This window comes from Neopsephotus bourkii, unplaced genomic scaffold (assembly GCF_033783945.1).
Source record: "Neopsephotus bourkii isolate Nb327-2 ecotype Australia unplaced genomic scaffold, CSIRO-AGI_Nbou_v1 NB_196, whole genome shotgun sequence".
Lineage (NCBI taxonomy): Eukaryota > Metazoa > Chordata > Aves > Psittaciformes > Psittacidae > Neopsephotus > Neopsephotus bourkii.
Window position 1 is genome coordinate 9,669,997 of NW_026900709.1, and position 23,842 is coordinate 9,693,838.

Below are 23,842 nucleotides of genomic sequence, written 5' to 3' on the forward strand. Positions count from 1 at the left end.
CACTGTGATGGCACAGAAATTGTGACAGAAACTAGTCAAAGGGACTAAAAATAAAGAAAACTACTTGAGCCAACATGCAGTGAGATCTACAGAACAAACGATTTCACTACATGGGTGTTTGTAGGTACTGTAAACAGCTTCAGAAATTCTATCAATCCTCAAGCAAGAAGTATATGCACTTCCTCTTTCACTTTGCATATGTTAAACTTAGAGGTCAATTGATTTAATTTTGAATTGAAATAGCATTAGTCACAGAAACCAATTGTTACAGTTCATTCAGATATTTCAGAAATCTGCATGAACTAGCAGTTTGTGTGGCATGTCACCACTGCATGACAAAAGATCCCAGCAATGTTGCTTCAAACTGTGATTTTCCAGAGGGATAGAACCATGGAGAATTTTCAGAACATGTAGCTGTTGTCAGAGTATCCTTATTCATATACTTACTTGTTTTGTCTTATTTCTTCGTATTGAAGGTTTGTCTTGGTTTTTTTCTTTAATTCTTAAAAGTACACTAATATCTTGTGTCCAAGAGACCTAACAAATCTGTCTCAGAAGAAAAAGTAAATGGTGCTGTGCCTAAAAAGCCGAGAGTAAACACCACCTAAAGCTTATATGAAAGTAATGCTGACTCTCTGAGGAGGAGATTTCCCTTTCTCTTGGGCAGTAGCGTTTACAGTAGATGAAAAATATTACCCTTTATTTCTTGTTTATAAAATATCCTGTAGTATGCAATTGTATATAGTATTTTTTGCATGACATCTCTTTTTATATCTGATCTTACATTTCTTTCTGATATGCTTCTTGTAAGACTCTTCTAATAATTTATGTATTTTTAAATGCCTTAAATATAACAAAAATGGATGCTTTTTCCTTTAAAGTGCCAGAGGTGCCAGAGAAAATTCCAGAAGAGAAAGTACCTGTTGCTGTGCCTAGAAAACCAGAACCACCAGCAGCCAAAGGTATGTTGCACACCAGATAGATAACTAAAATTTGGAAGAGAAAAAAATCTCTGCCTTGATTGTGCAAACTAGTTTTTGATTGTTTGTTTGTTGTGTCCTCTTACTTTTCTTCTCTGTGCCCAAAGTTCTATATATCCTACAGTTCTGGAATCATAGCTATAGCTGTAATCAGTGTACCAGGGTGTTAGAAATACTGATGTGGCTGGGCAGAGATGAGACTGATACTTGAGAACTCAGCAGAAATCTTAAAAGAGAAGAAAGGACTTCTAGGATGTGAATTACTCTCAACTGACAGTGAAAAATTAGTCCCAGAGAGAGAGTTTAATAATTTCAGAGTGTGGAGTAAGTGTTAGAGATGTCAAACACAGGAAAAAACCCTCTGTGCATAGATGAAATATTGATTCCAAGAAGTCATCATGCATAGAAGAATTTACAAGGAATACAGAATGGTCAATGGCAGCCTTAGTGAAATGGAGATTTGGGAAGTGGTTGAATAAAATGAAAAAATTATGTAATGTAGAAGAAATTCCAAAAGTCTCAGAGTTGTTTCTTCAGACTTTCCAGAGACATATAAAACCCCAGTAAATATGACAAATCAATGGCTCCATTAAAAACCTCCTTACTTTGCAATTTCTATTGAAATTTTTGAACGTAGCTGTAAAATTCCAATTGAAAATAATCTCTTTCTTTAAAGTGCCTGACGCATCTAAGGAAGTAGTTGTAGAAGAGAAAATCAAAGTTGCTGTGCCTAAAAAAGCAGAAGCACCACCAGCTAAAGGTACTTGCAACTAATAAAAGGCAATAATTTGTATTACTTTCAGTGATAAGATATTTTGATACGCCCATCTTTCTATCTTATAAGCTGCCATTTTGAAAATTCATTTTTGAGAGCAGCCTCTTTACTCCCCTCAAATTACTCTCAATCAAGATTGGGAGCAAAAAGCCTGTTTGGTAAAGATTCTTATGTTTAATTCATGTCACTTGGTGTCCTTTTTGTTTGCTTCTTTTTCCACTTTAATGTTATTTAAATGTCTTTACATTCTTAGTATTAACATAATTGTTAATTTTAAAGTGCCAGAAGTGCCCAAGAAAGTCCCAGATGAGAAAATACCAGTGGCAGAGCCTAAAAAAACAGCAGTTCGACCAGCTAAAGGTACTTGACATTGTGACAAAATTAACAGAATCAAAAAATTTCACTCTTTTACTGAATTAATGCTATAGAAGATAGTACCCAAGACCTCTGTTAGAATTTTCTTTGATTATCAAAGGTTATTTGAGTGAACAAATGTGTTGTGTGAAAAAAATGCAACTTGTTGTTTGGTATTCTTACTAATATTGTTCTGCTATTATGCTTTAATGTTGCTTATGAAATTCGTTATTAAAAGTTATTAATATTTTTCAAGTGGCTGAGGTACCACAGAAAGTGATCCCAGAAGAGATTTCAGTTAAAGTGCCAAAGAAACCAGAACCTCCACCAACTAAAGGTAACTGCTGTATACAATTAATGAAAGAAAACCCATTTTAATATAATGGTAATTTACTTCTACTATAAATGGTCTATAAAATATTTTTGTTGTTTAAATTGTAGTTTTTGCATACATACCTCAGTGCGACATCAAAAAGTAATTTCTCGTAGTCAAACAAAAAAGTTAATATTCATATCCAAAACTATTCATGTTTTTGCTGTCCTAGAGATTTACTTTTTCTTAGTGTCTTAATGCTGCAGACATATGCTTGAATTTCATAAAAATAAAATTAATTACTTTCTTTAAAGTTCCTGAGGTGCCCAAGAAAGTTGTTTCAGAAGAAAAAGTACACACTGAAGCTCCTAAAAAACCAGAACCTCCACCACCTAAAGGTAATTTTCAATACTGATAAAATTGTACAGGAATTTTAATTTGTTTCTCTAAATATTAGTTTTAAATTTGTATTATCATCTTTTTTATATTCTAATATCTATAAATGTTACAGATTGTGTTGTCTTCTTCACTTGTGAATAGCTCCTAGTAAGCAACAGTGGCTATAAATGGTGTACATCAAACAGTATGAAAAAAGCAAAGACTATTTATTAGTTTGTTTTGGGTTTTTTTCTGATTCTGTTTAATGTTTTTCATCTTGGAGCTATTGTAGCCTTTTTAATTCCCATTCTTCAAATTCCTGAAAGTAAACCAAATAAATATCTTTAAAGAACCTGAGGTGCCGAAGAAAGTTGTTCCAGAAAAGAAAATATCTGTGCCTAAAGAACCAGAACCTGCACCTGAAGAACCAGAGCCTGAGACAGGTAAATCTCAACACTAATAAAATAAGAAAAGCAAATCCTCTTTTCTTTAAACATTGATTTTGCAGGCCTTCACTTTTCTGAGATTCTAAATTATACCTGTGTCTTTTTGAAGAATAGTGACAAATCTTGGATGTCTAAATGGCCTGTATCTTAAACTTCAATTCATCTTACTGTTTTAGATTATTCTTACTGTTCTACTACAGTTGGTTCGTGAAAGCAACTGCAGCTAATATGTTTAAAGTGATAATAGTAGAAGAAAAGAAAGTACTCATTCTAGTAACTAAAAGCAGAACTTTACCAAGAAAAATTATATGCCATCACTGCTAATTCTTGAAAGAGTCTTATTATAAGAGTCTGCTTATCACCTGCAATGTTATTAGTCTTTTGTCCTGTCCATTCTTGTTTATAATTACCATAGATTTTACTTATAGCTTAAATTATACTATCAGTGTCATGAGGCTTGTGGTGTGTTTGTACATTTGAGAGAAAAGGGAAAAGAGACAAACGTGGTATATTCATCATTACAAAGGCCAACGTAAATGACTGATACCTGATATGTTTTTAATGTTTTTATTACAACTGTGGGTTTATGTTTTATGATTCACTTAAACTTGGTATGCTTGTCAGTGCACTTGTTAAATTTAGAACTAATATCTTTTATGTACATGAAGTGGCCAAGACAACTTTCCCAGAAAAGGAAGTACCTCTTCCAGTTTCCAGAAAACCAAAGCCCATTGCAGGACCCCCAAAACCAAAGCCTCAAGAGATAAAACCTCAAGAACCAGAACCTGCTAGAGTGGCCCAAAAACAAAAGCCTGTTGTGGAACCCCCAAAACCAGAGTATGTTGTGGTATCTGAGGAGCCTGAGACTATTTTGGCACCTCAAACAACAGAATATGTTGTGGCATTCCAAAAAGCAGAGCGTCTTGTGGTGCTTGAGAAACAAGAGTATATTGTGCTACCTGAAGAACCCAAGCCTGATGTGGCACCCCAAAAACTAAAGCATGGCATGACGCCTCCAAAACAAAAGCCTGTTGTGGAACCCCCAAAAACAGAGCCATTCCTGGCCCCTGAGGAACCTGAGCACATTGTGGCACTTAAGGAGTCAGAGACAGTTGCATCAACCCAAAAATCAGAGCATTTTGTGGTGCCCCCCAAAACAAAACCTTTTATGCCACACCAAAAAACAGAGCTTGTTGTAGCAAATGAAGCAACAGAGTTTGTTGCAGGTTTCCAAAAATCAGTGCATATTGAGGAGTCCAGAAAATCAAAGCGCATTGTGGCAGCCGGCAAGTCAGAACCTGTCATGGAGCCTGAGGAACCAGAAACAATTTTAGCACTCAAAAAACTAAAGCCTTCTACAGCACTTCAAAAACCAAAGCCTGAAGTAGCACCTAAAGAACCGGAGCCTCTTCTGGCATCTGAGGAACCACCACCAGCCAAGCTGGCCGAAAAGCAGGAGAGTGTTGCTCTACCTAAAATACGAGCAGCTGCACCACCTAAAGGTACTACTTATGAATAGGATCTCTTTTCACTCTCTTGAGTATATGATGTTTCACTGTTAGTTTTAAAGCTTAATACAAATAACTAAAAGTTACTAATATCTTTAAAGAGCATGCAATGCCCGGAAAGGCTATCCCAGAAGAGAAAATTCCTATAGCTGTTCCTGAAAAGTCAGAATCTCCATCAGTCAGAGGTACATATTAGCACACATATATATTAAACACACCTAATTTTCTTCTCTTATTATCTCAACCTCTTTTGTTCTGTCTGTCATTTCAAATCTGATGTTTTAAATGATGCCTGCTAAACAGAGTATGAGTGTGTACCAAGTTCTTACTCGAGAACACGTCTATTGTTCTGCGTGTTTCAGTCTCTGTACTTATATTGTTGTATTGTACTTGCAAAATGAAATGCACTAATATCTTTGAAGTGCATGAGATACCTGAGAGGGCTCCCCAGAGGAGAAAGAGCACATTACCTAAAAATACAGGAACTTCACTTACTAAAGACACATACCACCATGATTAACACCATAATGAAGGTTGGTTGGCTTTAAATGATCTCATTTTAAATTGTTCTTTCACTGTATATTCTGATATCTAAAATATGAGAGAGATATACCATAAAATAATCGCTGTGCAGGGGTGTTAAATGTTTCCTCAACTAAAAGCATTCAAACTTTTCTTATATCGCTTTTTTTTTAAGATTTTATTTCTTAGGCTATAGCAATAAATCAAGCAGGTACTATGAACTCTTGTTAACAATCGATGCCAAAATATTTTGGACACTAAACAAGAGAATGGATGCATAAACTGTTGTTCACATTATTAATAGGGATTGTTTAATGCATAGTTCACTGGGACTTGGCAGGTTTACTGTAGAATATGATGATTTAAAAGGCCTTGCCCAACCTAAATGATTCTATGTTTCTATGACAAAACTAAGTAGAAGGTTTCAGCAGAAAGTACCAGCTTCTGTAAATAGAGCAAAATAATTGCAAACGTCTTTATGTATTTGTGGTGTCACAGGTAGCATCATGAAGCAGAATCTTTTATTTAAATGGTTAATTGTAATTTACCTGTATTTTGTACATATGTCAACATTCTCCACTGTCTGAAGTAGAGAATGTCAACATTCTCCCCTCTGTGATTTGCAAAGCATTTACATAGTAGGAGTAGCACGAAAGACCTGTGAAGCTCATGTGAGCAACATTCACTGAACTTTATAGGAGGCATTTCTTTTCTCAGATTAATGAGGATAAGAGACTTTAGAATTCAAATACTAAAGATGACTTAAGATACTGTAAAGCTGTACACAGCATAGATTGATGCAGTGCTGCATCATTTCATTTTCTTTAGAAAGTCCCAAACACTGACCAGAGAAGTAAATACCCTCTGCACCAATTTGTCTCCATCTGAAATACAACTTTCCTCAAATAAAATAACCACCCCATAATGATGAAATTTAAATCATTAAAAAAATAATATAAAGGGAAATACTTATAAGCAGCATCTAATGATGAGAATGCAAGTGAGAGCTGTAATAGGAAAGAATGTGCCAAGCAAAAAAAGAGAGTAAGCATACAAAGATGGAAAACAGAAAGGTAAAGTCAAGTTCAGAAATAAAAAATAGTGAGAATTTCCAAGTGACAAATAAAAGAATGACAGTGACTGCTAAAACTAACACAGAACACACAGTCATAAATGGTATATGACTAGTACTCAAATGCAGTCGAATTCCATGTAGTCTTTCAACTGTTAGAAAGAAGGCATGTGTTTTCTATGTTTCTGCCTGACTCAGAAACAGAAACTAAACACAGAATTCCCACCTCCTGCCTGCCATATTTTACACTCTGGTTATTCCAAGTGTTTGAAGCAAAGCATAAGTGATGACTGAATGTACCCCCAGCACTTTCTCAAAGAAGACTGCATGCATGTATTATTGATCATCTTACTGTTTCATACACCCGTAGAGCACACAAAACTAAAGCATACTAATATCTTTGAAGTGCCCAAGGTGCCCAAGAAAAGTGTTGTGGAAGAGCCCATACATGTAACTGTGCCAAAAAAGCCAGAGCCTGCACCAGTTCGAGGTACCTGTTGCACTGTGCATCAGACTTAAAGAGAATGTGTCTGTCTTAGACATTATTTGTCATGTCTGTTACGCTGCTCATGTGTGATTGCCTGAAATTTCTATGATCTCTGCCGTATACATGTTCTATTGTTAGAAAAACGCAAATATATAGAAAACATGGAGGACTCTCACAATCTTCCTCATATGTGTTCAGAATCTTAAACTACTATAAATCATAGCTGATAAGATGAATGGGAAAAAATATTTTTAATTTGCAGTATTACAGAAGCCCTGAAAGGTCACGAGGTCAAAACCACAATGTACCAGTATAGCAAAAGATTTGAAGAAAAAAATAAAATAAACAAAGAGAAATAGTAATGATGATGGGCTTTCCATTCTTCACACTGTCACTGCCCACACTGCTGACTGAAAAGCACTGTCAGATTCATAATGAATGGCAAAACATAAGTTCTGGGCTGAGGTTGATCCCAGGGAAAGGTCAGATCCCAGGAAGGCAGAAATGATGCTGCCTCCTCTCAGGTAGCTAAGGCTGCTGAGTACAGAGAGGGGAATCCTAATTCACACCTCACCCTCAGCAGAACCTAAATATAGCCATCAGTTTTCTCACAGAACCTACTTGACATCACCACCTTGTGCCTCTCTGTGCCTCTCTGTGGGTTTGCGTATATGTCTGTGAGTGAGGGAGAAATGGGCTCAAGACACTGTGAGACCAGTTTGCTTACCTTCATGAGTGCATCTCTAGTTTGTGTTTCATTGTTCACCTTCTTGTTTAATGTATAAAACTGACTGTTACTAATATCTTTGAAGCACCTGAGGTGCCCAGGAAGGCTACTCGTGAGGAAAAAGTGTCCGTTCCCATTGCCAAAGCACCAGAGCTTCCAGCACCCAGAGGTACCTCTTTTCATGGATAACTTAACAAAGAAGATATTTTATCTTCTTCTCTTGAGTGTTGTCCTCCCTCTCTTGGCCTGTCTCTGTTTCCAAACAGAGATTCTCAGGACTGTGCATGCCTGGTAAACGGTGCCGTATGTGTGTGTAAGGTGATGAGCTGGCTGTGTGGTGATGTTCTGTATCTGCGTTGCCCTGGATTTTGTTCCTATTTGGCATGTGCTTTCACCAGTGTAAAACAAAACACACTAATATCTTTGAAGTGCCTGAGATGCCTGAGGAAGAGGAGGAGGAAGCACCTGAAGAAGTGGCACCAGTTGCTGAGGCTGGAGAGCCAGAAGCTCGTCCAGCTGAAGGTACACAGTGGTGTTCTGAAAGAGCCCGTTCTTCCTTCTATGTTTCCACAGTCCTGAGTGCTCTTTGCCCCTCTGTGTTCTGTGTGGCGGGGTGAGAGCAGCATTTGCTTGTGGTGTGTCCCTGTGTGCCTCTACATGCCTGCAAGAAAAAGTGGTGTTTGTCAGCAAGTGCTCTCTCATAAGTCCATGATTTGGCTCCTTGCTGAGAGTGGTCCTCCTGAAGGAAGTATGCTTCCCTAGAGAGGGCTCCCTCGTAGTCTGTCAAGGGTTTACTTTCCTGCTTCTGCTTGCCAGTTGGCTGATTTCTGATCTTTAGCACAGTCAAGTAAATGGGACCAATATCTTTAAAGTGCCTGAGGTGGCTGAGGAGGAAGAGCCAGAAGAGGAGGTGCCAGTGGTCACTCCCCCAAAGCCTGTGGCAGTGCCCAAGAAACCAGCAGCAGCACCCAAGAAGCCTGAGGCTCCACCAGCTAAAGGTATATCTTCTGAAGGGATTTGCTTTTTACTTTAGAGTACTGATCACTATTTTCACTTCTTATACCTTCTTCTGCATAGTACATGTTTTGTGTCCTCTTCCCCTCGCCGGTGCTGTGCCTATATTTGCATGTGACTAACAAACTAGTCAATAAGGGAATGTCACAGTCTCAGAAATATCTAAACTCTTGGATTTTATTGTGTGTTATGCTCTCTTGTACATTTTAACTGGGAATTTAAGAGGAAATAATATCTTTAAAGTGCTCAAGGTGCCCAAGAAAGCTGTCCAGCAAGAAAAACCACCCGCTGCTGTACCCAAAATATCAGAACCACCACCAGCCAAAGGTACATGCCATCACTATTTGTATCATTATTAGAAAGAAACATCATGCTCTTCTGTACCTAAGTTAGGCTACCTTTTCTGGCAATGACCTATTGCAGATAGGGGATAAGAAATACAAAGCGCCATGTGGAGTACCTAAATGATGGCAGTAAAACTAATATCGGTTTCTTGATAAATATCTGTCACTTTCTGAACTTTCTGGTAAAGTTTAAGAATTAGCAACTACTGCATGCTTGGTTGAAATGGAATAATATGTTGCTCTGAGCAAGAGCCTGCAAATAAGTCAACACTTTAAAGAATATAATCTTGAATCTGTGAGTTTTCTAATAGACTGTATTGCTGGATGACAGCAGCAGTATCAGTTCTCTGCCTCTTTAAAAGCAAGTTAGTGATAATAATATAAGAGGTGGATTTGCTAGCAAAAGTCTGGATATATCTACTCATGATCCACAGTAGTACTACAGTAAAGGGTCATTAATATGACCAAAAAGAAAGGAAAGATAATATGTATTTCTGTAGTCAGTAGAATCTAAAAGCCAGGAGCTGTGGAAGACTGAAAATGAAGAGGAACGAGTGGAAATAGCTGATAGAAAGAAGCTGTAAATATAAAGCACATGATAGCTTTCTTAAAATTGTTACAATGACCATGTAGTGATAAATGAATGATATATGTCTGATACTCAAATGCAGTAGGATTCCATAAATAATTCTCTGATGGGGTGCAGAAAGGTGTGTGTTTTCTATATTTCTGCCTGACTGAGAAACAGAAACTAAACACAGAGTTCCCACCTCCTGCCTGCCATGCTTTACACCCTGGTTATTCCAAGCATTTGAAGCAAAGCATAAGTGATGACTTTAGGTACCCCCAGCACTTTCTCAAGGAAGACTGCATGCATGTATTATTGATGATCTTATTGTTTCATATATACCTGTAGAGCCCACAAAACTAAAGCATACTAATATCTTTGAAGTGCTCAAGGTGCCCAAGAAAAGTGTTGTGGAAGAGCCTATACCTGTAACTTTGCCAAAAAAGCCAGAGCCTGCACCAGTTCGAGGTACCTGTTGCCCTCTGCCTCAGCTTGAAAGAGACTGTGTCTTACTGTCTTATGCATTATTTGTCATGTGTGTTACCCTGTTCACTCGCGATTGCCTGAAATTTCAACATTCTGTTCTATGAATTAAGGATTCAATTTCTTAGTTTTTTCTTATAAATAACACCAATAAAATTTTAGTTTAGTGATTTGTTTTTATATTTTGAATCTGCAGATACTTAAGTGTTATATTTTAAAACTTGATTGTAAGTTTTTCATTCTACTGCCCAATTTTCTTTTCTTCAATTGACACATCGAATGTCTGGCTCTTGACAGTCCCAGTCTCTGCAACAGACATATTGTTCAAAATAAAAAGCAATTTTAATCAGAGATGCATCTATGAGGGCGGTAAGAAACAGTGACAGCATATCAAGTGTTTAAAGAAAATGGTGATCATTTTGGAGTTAATATTAAGGAAAGAATGGTTATAAAATCGGGTGAGCAATACAGGCTGTGGAAGTTGCCACAGTGACATCTAAATTGAGGCAAGAGACCTACTTCGGATACGAAAATCAGATAATAAAATAAAATAAAAAAAAAAAAAAAACAGACCAGAAATAGAGAAGGACAGACATATGGACAAAGGAGAAATACTGCACTCCTCACACTGTCACTGCCCGCACTCCTGAGTTCAAAGCATTGGCAGCTTCATAATGAATGGCAAAACATAAGTTCTGGGCTGAGGTTGATCCCAGGGAAAGGTCAGATCCCAGCAAGGCAGAAATGATGCTGCCTCCTCTCAGGTAGCTAAGGCTGCTGAGTACAGAGAGGGGAATCCTAATTCACACCTCACCCTCAGCAGTACCTAAATATAGCCATCAGTTTTCTCACAGAACCTACTTGACATCACCACCTTGTGCCTCTCTGTGCCTCTCTGTGACTCTCTGTGGGTTTGTGTATATGTCTGTGAGTGAGGGAGAAATGGGCTCAAGACACTGTGAGACCAGTTTGCTTACCTTCATGAGCGCATCTCTAGTTTGTGTTTCATTGTTCACCTTCTTGTTTAATGTATAAAACTGACTGTTACTAATATCTTTGAAGCACCTGAGGTGCCCAGGAAGGCTACTCGTGAGGAAAAAGTGTCCGTTCCCATTACCAAAGCACCAGAGCTTCCAGCACCCAGAGGTACCTCTTTTCATGGATAACTTATAAAGAAGATATTTTATCTTCTTCTCTTGAGTGTTGTCCTCCCTCTCTTGGCCTGTCTCTGTTTCCAAACAGAGATTCTCAGGACTGTGCATGCCTGGTAAACGGTGCCGTATGTGTGTGTAAGGTGATGAGCTGGCTGTGTGGTGATGTTCTGTATCTGTGTTGCCCTGGATTTTGTTCCTATTTGGCATGTGCTTTCACCAGTGTAAAACAAAACACACTAATATCTTTGAAGTGCCTGAGATGCCTGAGGAAGAGGAGGAGGAAGCACCTGAAGAAGTGGCACCAGTTGCTGAGGCTGGAGAGCCAGAAGCTCGTCCAGCTGAAGGTACACAGTGGTGTTCTGAAAGAGCCCGTTCTTCCTTCTATGTTTCCACATTCCTGAGTGCTCTTTGCCCCTCTGTGTTCTGTGTGGCGGGGTGAGAGCAGCATTTGCTTGTGGTGTGTCCCTGTGTGCCTCTACATGCCTGCAAGAAAAAGTGGTGTTTGTCAGCAAGAGCTCTCTCATAAGTCCATGATTTGGCTCCTTGCTGAGAGTGGTCCTCCTGAAGGAAGTATGCTTCCCCAGAGAGGGCTCCCTCGTAGTCTGTCAAGGGTTTACTTTCCTGCTTCTGCTTGCCAGTTGGCTGATTTCTGATCTTTAGCACAGTCAAGTAAATGGGACCAATATCTTTAAAGTGCCTGAGGTGGCTGAGGAGGAAGAGCCAGAAGAGGAGGTGCCAGTGGTCGTTCCCCCAAAGCCTGTGGCAGTGCCCAAGAAACCAGCAGCAGCACCCAAGAAGCCTGAGGCTCCACCAGCTAAAGGTATATCTTCTGAAGGGATTTGCTTTTTACTTTAGAGTACTGATCACTATTTTCACTTCTTATACCTTCTTCTGCATAGTACATGTTTTGTGTCCTCTTCCCCTCGCCGGTGCTGTGCCTATCTTTGCATATGTGACTAACAAACTAGTCAATAGAGGAATGTCACAGTCTCAGAAATATCTAAACTCTTGGATTTTATCGTGTGTTATGCTCTCTTGTACATTTTAACTGGGAATTTAAGAGGAAATAATATCTTTAAAGTGCTCAAGGTGCCCAAGAAAGCTGTCCAGCAAGAAAAACCACCCGCTGCTGTACCCAAAATATCAGAACCACCACCAGCCAAAGGTACATGCCATCACTATTTGTATCATTATTAGAAAGAAACATCATGCTCTTCTGTACCTAAGTTAGGCTAGCTTTTCTGGCAATGACCTATTGCAGATAGGGGATAAGAAATACAAAGCGCCATGTGGAGTACCTAAATGATGGCAGTAAAACTAATATCGGTTTCTTGATAAATATCTGTCACTTTCTGAACTTTCTGGTAAAGTTTAAGAATTAGCAACTACTGCATGCTTGGTTGAAATGGAATAATATGTTGCTCTGAGCAAGAGCCTGCAAATAAGTCAACACTTTAAAGAACATAATGTTGAATCTGTGAATTTTCTAATAGACTGTATTGCTGGATGACAGCAGCAGTATCAGTTCTCTGCCTCTTTAAAAGCAAGTTAGTGCTAATAATATAAGAGGTGGATTTGCTAGCAAAAGTCTGGATATATCTACTCATGATCCACAGTAGTACTACAGTAAAGGGTCATTAATATGACCAAAAAGAAAGGAAAGAAAATATGTATTTCTGTAGTCAGTAGAATCTAAAAGCCAGGAGCTGTGGAAGACTGAAAATGAAGAGGAACGAGTGGAAATAGCTGATAGAAAGAAGCTGTAAATATAAAGCACATGACAGCTTTCTTAAAATTGTTACAATGACCATGTAGTGATAAATGAATGATATATGTCTGATACTCAAATGCAGTAGGATTCCATAAATAATTCTCTGATGGGGTGCAGAAAGAAGGTGTGTGTTTTCTATATTTCTGCCTGACTGAGAAACAGAAACTAAACACAGAGTTCCCACCTCCTGCCTGCCATGCTTTACACCCTGGTTATTCCAAGCATTTGAAGCAAAGCATAAGTGATGACTTTAGGTACCCCCAGCACTTTCTCAAGGAAGACTGCATGCATGTATTATTGATGATCTTATTGTTTCATATATACCTGTAGAGCCCACAAAACTAAAGCATACTAATATCTTTGAAGTGCCCAAGGTGCCCAAGAAAAGTGTTGTGGAAGAGCCCATACCTGTAACTGTGCCAAAAAAGCCAGAGCCTGCACCAGTTCGAGGTACCTGTTGTCCTCTGCCTCAGCCTGAAAGAGACTGTCTTACACATTATTTGTCATGTCTGTTACCCTGCTCATTTGTGATTGCCTGAAATATCGACATTCTACAGTGTGTACATGTTCTATTGTTAGAATGGCAAATATATAGGGAACATGGAGGACTCTCACTATCTCCCTCATATGTGTTCAGAATCTAAAATCACTATATATCATAACTGATAAGATACATGGGAAAAAAACTTAAGATATACTTTTAATGTAAACTTCTATCTTTATCTTTTTTCACAAATGTCTCAAATAATAGTTGTTTCTGTTTTTTTTTACCTAAAATATTTTCCTGTAACAACTGCTACCTGGCAACTGTGTCTTATATCGTTGTAATAACCAGATGTAGTTGTGTCAGAGCAATGTTAAGAATCAGACAATAAATAAAGAACTTATAAAAACTGATCAGAGAGAATAAGGAGGAAATGGACTGTTACTAATGCTGCTATTGGAAATGAAGTCCTAGAATAAAAGGAGGTATGTACCTAGACAGGACAGTTTACGTAAGTAAGTAGCTCAAGCCTTGCGTGTATGTGATATGGGCCTAGATCCCTAATAATAGCTACTCCAAACTCCTCAGTAAATGTAGTGCTTATTCAAATGCATGGTAGATGGCATGGTTTTCAAACCATGGTCACATTTGCTATGAGAAAATTATATGGCTGTAGGCATACATTGATATAAAGATGTAATAAATTTTTTTTCAGACAGTAAGCTCATATAGAAGCAAGAAAATCAGATGCACAAAACTGCAAATTTATTGCAAATAGTGATTAGGTGAAAGACCATCAGATCATCTCTATTTATATAAAATTATTCTGCATTACTCAAATAATGAGAACAAGGAAACCTGCTAACAATGAAGGTGCCCCTTATATGCAGAAGTAAAGCATTTTCAAAATACAGGGTTGTAGGAGCCCTGAAAGGTCACTAAGTTGAACCCATCATGTACCATTATAGCAAAAAAACTGAAAAACAAAAAAAGAGAAAATAAATAGAGCAGAGAAATAAAAATGATAATTGGATTTCTGTTCTTCACACTGTCACTGCCACACTGCTGACTGAAAAGCACTGTCAGATTCATAATGAATGGCAACACATAAGTTATGGTCTGAGGTTGATCCCAGGGAAAGGTCAGATCCGAGCAAGGCAGAAATGATGCTGCCTCCTCTCAGGTAGCTAAGGCTGCTGAGTACAGAGAGGGGATTCCTAATTCACACTTCACCCTCAGCAGAATCTAAATATAGCCACCAGTTTTCTCACAGAACCTACTTGACATCACCACCTTGTGCCTCTCTGTGCCTCTCTGTGGGTTTGTGTATATGTCTGTGAGTGAGGGAGAAATGGGCTTAAGACACTGTGAGACCAGTTTGCTTACCTTCATGAGCGCATCTCTAGTTTGTGTTTCATTGTTCACCTTCTTGTTTAATGTATAAAACTGACTGTTACTAATATCTTTGAAGCACCTGAGGTGCCCAGGAAGGCTACTCGTGAGGAAAAAGTGTCCGTTCCCATTGCCAAAGCACCAGAGCTTCCAGCACCCAGAGGTACCTCTTTTCATGGATAACTTATAAAGAAGATATTTTATCTTCTTCTCTTGAGTGTTGTCCTCCCTCTCTTGGCCTGTCTCTGTTTCCAAACAGAGATTCTCAGGACTGTGCATGCCTGGTAAACGGTGCTGTATGTGTGTGTAAGGTGATGAGCTGGCTGTGTGGTGATGTTCTGTATCTGTGTTGCCCTGGATTTTGTTCCTATTTGGCATGTGCTTTCACCAGTGTAAAACAAAACACACTAATATCTTTGAAGTGCCTGAGATGCCTGAGGAAGAGGAGGAGGAAGCACCTGAAGAAGTGGCACCAGTTGCTGAGGCTGGAGAGCCAGAAGCTCGTCCAGCTGAAGGTACACAGTGGTGTTCTGAAAGAGCCCGTTCTTCCTTCTATGTTTCCACAGTCCTGAGTGCTCTTTGCCCCTCTGTGTTCTGTGTGGCGGGGTGAGAGCAGCATTTGCTTGTGGTGTGTCCCTGTGTGCCTCTACATGCCTGCAAGAAAAAGTGGTGTTTGTCAGCAAGTGCTCTCTCATAAGTCCATGATTTGGCTCCTTGCTGAGAGTGGTCCTCCTGAAGGAAGTATGCTTCCCTAGAGAGGGCTCCCTCGTAGTCTGTCAAGGGTTTACTTTCCTGCTTCTGCTTGCCAGTTGGCTGATTTCTGATCTTTAGCACAGTCAAGTAAATGGGACCAATATCTTTAAAGTGCCTGAGGTGGCTGAGGAGGAAGAGCCAGAAGAAGAGGTGCCAGTGGTCGTTCCCCCAAAGCCTGTGGCAGTGCCCAAGAAACCAGCAGCAGCACCCAAGAAGCCTGAGGCTCCACCAGCTAAAGGTATATCTTCTGAAGGGATTTGCTTTTTACTTTAGAGTACCGATCACTATTTTCACTTCTTATACCTTCTTCTGCATAGTACATGTTTTGTGTTCTCTTCCCCTCGCCGGTGCTGTGCCTATCTTTGCATATGTGACTAACAAACTAGTCAATAGAGGAATGTCACAGTCTCAGAAATATCTAAACTCTTGGATTTTATCGTGTGTTATGCTCTCTTGTACATTTTAACTGGGAATTTAAGAGGAAATAATATCTTTAAAGTGCTCAAGGTGCCCAAGAAAGCTGTCCAGCAAGAAAAACCACCCGCTGCTGTACCCAAAATATCAGAACCACCACCAGCCAAAGGTACATGCCATCACTATTTGTATCATTATTAGAAAGAAACACCATGCTCTTCTGTACCTAAGTTAGGCTAGTTTTTCTGGCAATGACCTATTGCAGATAGGGGATAAGAAATACAAAGCGCCATGTGGAGTACCTAAATGATGGCAGTAAAACTAATATCGGTTTCTTGATAAATATCTGTCACTTTCTGAACTTTCTGGTAAAGTTTAAGTATTAGCAACTACTGCATGCTTGGTTGAAATGGAATAATATGTTGCTCTGAGCAAGAGCCTGCAAATAAGTCAACACTTTAAAGAACATAATGTTGAATCTGTGAATTTTCTAATAGACTGTATTGCTGGATGACAGCAGCAGTATCAGTTCTCTGCCTCTTTAAAAGCAAGTTAGTGCTAATAATATAAGAGGTGGATTTGCTAGCAAAAGTCTGGATATATCTACTCATGATCCACAGTAGTACTACAGTAAAAGGGCTGTTATTAATATGACCAAAAAGAAAGGAAAGGAAATATGTATTTCTGTAGTCAGTAAAGAATCCTAAAAGCCAGAAGCTTGTGGAAGACTGCAAAATGAGAGGTCAAGAGTGGAAATAGCCCATAGAAAGAAGCTGTAAATATAAGCACATGACAGCTTTCTTAAAATTGTTACAATGACCATGTAGTGATAAATGAATGATATATGTCTGATACTCAAATGCAGTAGGATTCCATAAATAATTCTCTGACTGGGGTGCAGAAGAAGGTGTGTGTTTTCTATATTTCTGCCTGACTGAGAAACAGAAACTAAACACAGAGTTCCCACCTCCTGCCTGCCATGCTTTACACCCTGGTTATTCCAAGCATTTGAAGCAAAGCATAAGTGATGACTTTAGGTACCCCCAGCACTTTCTCAAGGAAGACTGCATGCATGTATTATTGATGATCTTATTGTTTCATATATACCTGTAGAGCCCACAAAACTAAAGCATACTAATATCTTTGAAGTGCCCAAGGTGCCCAAGAAAAGTGTTGTGGAAGAGCCCATACCTGTAACTGTGCCAAAAAAGCCAGAGCCTGCACCAGTTCAAGGTACCTGTTGCCCTCTGCCTCAGCTTGAATGAGACTGTCTTGCTGTCTTACACATTATTTGTCATCTCTCTTACCCTGTTCACTCGTGATAGCCTGAAATTTCAACATTCTGTTCTGTCAATTAAGGATTCAAATTCTTTGGGTTTTTTTTTAATAAATAACACCAATAAAATTTTAGTTTAGTGATTTGTTTTTATATTTTGAATCTGCAGATACTTAAGTGTTATATTTTAAAACTTGATTGTAAGTTTTTCATTCTACTGCCCAATTTTCTTTTCTTCAATTGACACATCGAATGTCTGACTCTTGACAGTCCCAGTCTCTGCAACAGACATATAGTTCAAAATAAAAAGCAATTTTAATCAGAGATGCATCTATGAGGGCAGTAAGAAACAGTGACAGCATATCAAGTGTTTAAAGAAAATGGTGATCATTTTGGAGTTAATATTAAGGAAAGAATGGTTATAAAATCGGGTGAACCATACAGGCTGTGGAAGTTGCCACAGTGACATCTAAATTGAGGCAAGAGACCTACTTCGGATATGAAAGTCAGATAATAAAACAAAAAAACAAAAAAACAAACAAACAAAAAAACCCCAGAAATAGAGAAGGACAGACATATGGACAAAGGAGAAATACTGCACTCCTCACACTGTCACTGCCCGCACTCCTGAGTTCAAAGCATTGGCAGCTTCATAATGAATGGCAAAACATAAGTTATGGGCTGAGGTTGATCCCAGGGAAAGGTCAGATCCGAGCAAGGCAGAAATGATGCTCCCTACCCTCAGGTAGCTAAGGCTGCTGAGTACAGAGAGGGGAATCCTAATTCACACCTCACCTTCAGTAGAACCTAAATATAGCCATCAGTTTTCTCACAGAACCTACTTGACATCACCACCTTGTGCCTCTCTGTGCCTCTCTGTGCCTCTTTGTGGGTTTGTGTATATGTCTGTGAGTGAGGGAGAAATGGGCTCAAGACACTGTGAGACCAGTTTGCTTACCTTCATGAGTGCATCTCTAGTTTGTGTTTCATTGTTCACCTTCTTGTTTAATGTATAAAACTGACTGTTACTAATATCTTTGAAGCACCTGAGGTGCCCAGGAAGGCTACTCGTAAGGAAAAAGTGTCCGTTCCCATTGCCAAAGCACCAGAGCTTCCAACACCCAGAGGTACCTCTTTTCATGGATAACTTAACAAAGAAGATATTTTATCTTCTTCTCTTGAGTGTTGTCCTCCCTCTCTTGGCCTGTCTCTGTTTCCAAACAGAGATTCTCAGGACTGTGCATGCCTGGTAAACGGTGCCGTATGTGTGTGTAAGGTGATGAGCTGGCTGTGTGGTGATGCTCTGTATCTGCATTGCCCTGGATTTTGTTCCTATTTGGCATGTGCTTTCACCAGTGTAAAACAAAACACACTAATATCTTTGAAGCTCCTGAGACGCCTGAGGAGCCTGAGGCAGAGGAAGAGGAGGAGGAAGCACCTGAAGAAGTGGCACCAGTTGCTGAGGCTGGAGAGCCAGAAGCTCGTCCAGCTGAAGGTACACAGTGGCGTTCTGAAAGAGCCCGTTCTTCCTTCTATGTTTCCACAGTCCTGAGTGCTCTTTGCCCCTCTGTGTTCTGTGTGGCGGGGTGAGAGCAGCATTTGCTTGTGGTGTGTCCCTGTGTGCCTCTACATGCCTGCAAGAAAAAGTGGTGTTTGTCAGCAAGAGCTCTCTCATAAGTCCATGATTTGGCTCCTTGCTGAGAGTGGTCCTCCTGAAGGAAGTATGCTTCCCTAGAGAGGGCTCCCTCGTAGTCTGTCAAGGGTTTACTTTCCTGCTTCTGCTTGCCAGTTGGCTGATTTCTGATCTTTAGCACAGTCAAGTAAATGGGACCAATATCTTTAAAGTGCCTGAGGTGGCCGAGGAGGAAGAGCCAGAAGAGGAGGTGCCAGTGGTCACTCCCCCAAAGCCTGTGGCAGTGCCTAAGAAACCTGAGGCGACACCCAAGAAACCTGTGTCTTTGCCCAAGAAACCTGAGGCAGTACTCAAGAAACCTGTGGTTGTGCCCAAGAAATCCGAGCCTGTGGCTGTGCCAAAAATACCAGAGCCTCTGCCTGTCCTTAAAAAACATACAGTTCCTTCAGTTAAAGGTACATGCATCAATCACTGAGCCTCATTTTCTCTATTCTCAGAATGTTTTCACTTGTTTCATTGATGTATGCGGTGGTTATGTATATGAGGGAATAATCTGTCAGTTAATATGTTATTCTTACATTTTTCATTTCTTATAGTTTTTAGTTGTTGTACTTTTAAGTGTTGTATGTATATATTTATGTTATTTTTCACAAAATGATAATTTACTAATATCTTTAAGCTCCTGAAGTGGAGGAAAGTGCTGTCCCAGACGAGAAAGTGCCTCTTATAACACCTAAAGAGGAAGAATTTAAAAAGCCAGAACCTCCTCCAACCAAAGGTATACATTTGCAGGAGGCATCTCCTGAGAAGAAATATTTTCTTTTGTCTCTTTTCTTTGCTTGTAACTGAGTGTATAAAATGTGTCATGTGTACATAGACTACATTGGGAAAGACTGTTTGGAACAGTCTTTCATGGTTATGACTGTTGTTACTCACCATGATTTTCTGTGCTAAGTTTCCTTGTCATTTTTATGTATCGTATGTACATTTATGTACATGTCTGAAGATGAAATAATGTTTTTTAAAGTGCCTGAGGTGCCTAAGGAACCTGTCCCAGAGGAAAAAGTACCTGTTGCTGTCCCTAAAATACCTGAACCAGTACCAAGTGAAGGTTTGTGCCATCAGAGTTATTACTGTAAAAACAATCTTGTTCTTCCAAGCATAAGCCCCAAAATAGATGTCCTTTTTTTCCTATTGTAATGTATTTAAATTTTTCACTTAATATTTTAGATTATACCAGTCTATGTTTCATGTATCTACTATTATATTTTCATATTTTGAAGTAAAATATCAGTTTTAAAATCAAATATTTTCAAGTTACATATGGTCCTACACAGGACATTCCTAACAAAGTGTGTCTCTCTTTAAGATAATAATAAATTCCCAATAAATTTGAGTCTCTTAAACCCTAGTATTTATATTGCTATTATAATCTTAAATTAATTGAAAGCATTGAAGCTTTTATTCTTTCTAGTTACAACGACTCACCTACAGATTTAATGTTTAGTTTACGTTGTACACATTAAAAAATTGTACTTCAGTTTTTTCAAGAACATGCATTAACCGCAAAGGTAACAGATACTGCATTATTACTTACCTAACACGTTTTTGTTGGTGTCAGTTGTGGTAGCTTTCTTTTAAGTGATGTGCACACAATTATTCATGTGAAATCTTATCACTGACAACTTACACAAATTGTCAATATTCTTTAAAGAATATGAAATCATAAAGGACACTGAGCCTGAGGAAGAAGAAGAAATTCCAGTTGGAGAAGTAGAAGAACCTTTACCAGTTGAAGGTATACAATGTACCTACCTAGAGGCTGCTGGACACCTTTCTCATTTCCTTTCATTTCCTTTCATTTAATTTCATATGCAGTAGTTTTCTTGCTCTCTCATTCTTCAAACATGTACCTGTATGTTGCAGGTCTCTGCATAATTCTTCCTTTGCTCTCATTTCTGCTTTGGAAATTAGTTGTGATTTCTTAATTCTAAGGACAACATACAGATTATTTTAAATGTTTTCACTTTGTTTTGTGTCAACAAGAGTCTTCCTGTCATGTGGCTTCTCACCTCTGTTCTCATGTTATTAATATGCTTTTTTAAGTCAGCTTGGATGTTTTTACTGTGTGGGTGCTACAAAGCAATAGCCTAAGGCTCCTTCATACTCCAATTGAATTCAATGAGATTTTTCCACTGACTTCATTGAAAGGGAAAATTACCATCTTTACATGTGTACATTACTCTTCACATAACTGCTTATGGTCTTAAATTTATGCTAAATATACTTAATGTTATTCAAAGTGCCACCACCTGAAAAGAAGATCCCTGAAAAGCGAAAACCACTACCACCACCTACTCCACCAAAAGAGGATATTAAATTGGCAAAAGATCTACTTAAAGGTATAATCATCTGAAGCCACAATTAACAGTGTGAACTCGAATAATCCCTTTAAGTTATACTGATGAATCTTGAAAAGCATGCTTTTGAACATATCACTCTGGGTATTTTGGGGATTGTTTTGGTTTTTATTTCTCTCTTCTCTTCTTTCTATCTCTTCTTCTCCCCTTCCCTTCCCTTCCCTTCCCTTCCCTTCCCTTCCCTTCCCTTCCCTTCCCTTCCCTTCCCTTCCCTTCCCTTCCCTTCCCTTCCCTTCCCTTCCCTTCCCTTCCCTTCCCTTCCCTTCCCTTGCTTTTTTTTCCTTTTTCCTTTTTCCTTTTTCCTTTTCCTTTTTCCTTTTTCCTCCTCTGTCCCCTCCCTTTCCCTTTCCCTTTCCCTTTCCCTTTCCCTTTCCCTTTCCCTTTCCCTTTCCTTTTCTTTTCTTCTTTTCTTCTTTTCTTTCTTTTCTACTGCTTTAACAGTGCACCTTACTGATGCTCATTCCTTACGATTTTTTACTAGTTTTATGCCAAGTTAGTTTATATGGGTTCTTTTTTAATAGTTATGGAAATCAATTTATTAAAAAAAATCTTAACCAAGTTAACACATTCTTCTATCTTTAACATAATTCTTCTATCTTTAACATGTTCTTACAAATGAAAAGAATCCCCAGCAATAATTTACTGGTGTTACTTTTTAATATTGATATCAGACCAACTGTTCTTCCTGCATCATCTGACTGCTTCTAAACACTTAGCCAAAATCTTAGCTGTGAAGCTCTTGTCTTTCTGTTATATCAACAATATTAATCAATTTTTTAAATTATTTTTTAGGAAGTTCTCTTTTTTTCTAATCTTATTATGTGTGTTGTAAAATTCAAATAACTTTCTTTAAAGCTCCTGGATCAAGGAAGAAAGTTGTGACTGAAAAACCCGGTGAACCTCCAAAACTGGAACCGCCACCTGCTAAAGGTGCTCAGCAAATATAAGAGTCTTACTCAAATTAAGCCTCTCATGATCATAAAGTTGTAGCTCTTGGTATCTAATTCTGTAATTTGCTCAGAACTATCAAAAAGCTGTCTATGTTAGATTATGCTCAACAGTGGACGCCGGTCTTGGATGTATATGTTCATGTCCACTTTAATCTCCCATCATGCAGTACAATGAGATGCAAGAGACAGAATCACAGAAGTGTGAGAGTTTTTATGAGTTTCTGTCACTTTTGTACATGCTCATTTGGTTGTCTGCTTAGGGAGGAATAAAATATAATTTACTGTTTAAATATATACATCATTGTTCAAACATACTTGGTTTATTATTTGTCTGAAATGTAGCTTATTTTTGTTAGAGGACACTCCAAAGATGGAGATGAATAACAAATTGAGCAAGCCACTTTACAAGTACTCCCTTATATTTTTCATATGTATGGGAGCTTAAGACAAGCTAAGCAGATAAGCAGGGAATGCTTCTTCTTAATGCTGTTCCAAGTTTATAAATTAAACTGAGTGGATCCATAAAAAAATCACAGATAGCCAGTTCAGATGAATAGATATGTAACATAAACCTGTAATGAAAGAGGAAATGGAGATAAAAATGTTACTATAACTCTTTGAATACATAACCTTTATAGTTTTGTCAAAGCATGCTTCTCTTTTGATGATTTGTAAGAAAGTTTCCTCTTACACATAAGCCTAGAAGACAACGGTATGCAAATAATATAGAATTATATTCTATTATTATAGTATAAAAACTATCAATTTCAATCTGTCAGTTTTACCTTTGCTTTTAATATTCAGGAGTGGACTAGCATTTGATTTGTGTGTTTGGAATGGTTAAGTGTTGCTTAGACCTTATTACTGTTATGAACCCATAATAAAATAATAAAATAATATTCTTTTAAGTGCCTGGACTTGTAAAGAAACCTCGCAAAATAATTCCCGAAGTTACTCCTCCACCAGAAGAAGTTGTTTTGAAAAAAGGTATAGTAACTCGTCTCTGTTTAAAAAATCCCCTAGCATATTAACGTTGTTCAGTATATTCCCCTAAGCAACACTGGTTTATGTGTGGTATGCAAAATTAGACAAAGTACTATCTGATGTCTGCTTCTTGGAGCAAGCCTTTATAGTTGCAGGGTTGGAGTGAGAATATCCCGAAAATCTGTCAGATCTAAAGAATCTGTGATGAAAACAGAGCAGAACACTGAAAATGTGGTTCCCTATAAATCTCTCCTGTTCTCCTAATCTCTATAGAGTTGACAGTTTTCCACTGTCTTCAGCTTCTGGACCCTTAAATATATTCCAGTGACAGAGTAAATATTAAAGTCACATATGTACCATCTGCATTCTTTTCTATGGTTTCCTTAGAAGTACTGCACAGATCGCATAACCCTGTGTTACTATCAGACATCAGTCTCCTTTCCTGGCAAAGTTTGGTGCATTCTGAATCATTTCATGCTCAATTATTGCTTAGAAAAAGGAAGCACTAATTTGAATTATCTTGGAAATACTACAGCGTGATGATTCATTCCTGTGTACCTTGCAGCTGAGCTTCAGATTTCAAGCGTAATAAAATACAGATATTCACTTTTTCAGGAGGCAGTCTCATTAGGTATGCAAG

General features: G+C 38.5%; 1 protein-coding gene across 1 annotated transcript in view; it reads left to right on the forward strand.

Moving 5' to 3' along the window:
- TTN (titin) overlaps positions 1-23,842 on the forward strand; it is a 256,966-nt gene that overhangs the window by 121,330 nt on the left and 111,794 nt on the right. The window contains exons 127-133 of the mRNA XM_061379384.1: positions 882-962; positions 1,657-1,740; positions 2,035-2,115; positions 2,366-2,446; positions 2,737-2,820; positions 3,151-3,243; positions 23,128-23,205. Of these exons, the coding sequence (XP_061235368.1) occupies positions 882-962; positions 1,657-1,740; positions 2,035-2,115; positions 2,366-2,446; positions 2,737-2,820; positions 3,151-3,243; positions 23,128-23,205 (582 nt within the window). The remainder of the gene's footprint in view (positions 1-881; positions 963-1,656; positions 1,741-2,034; positions 2,116-2,365; positions 2,447-2,736; positions 2,821-3,150; positions 3,244-23,127; positions 23,206-23,842) is intronic.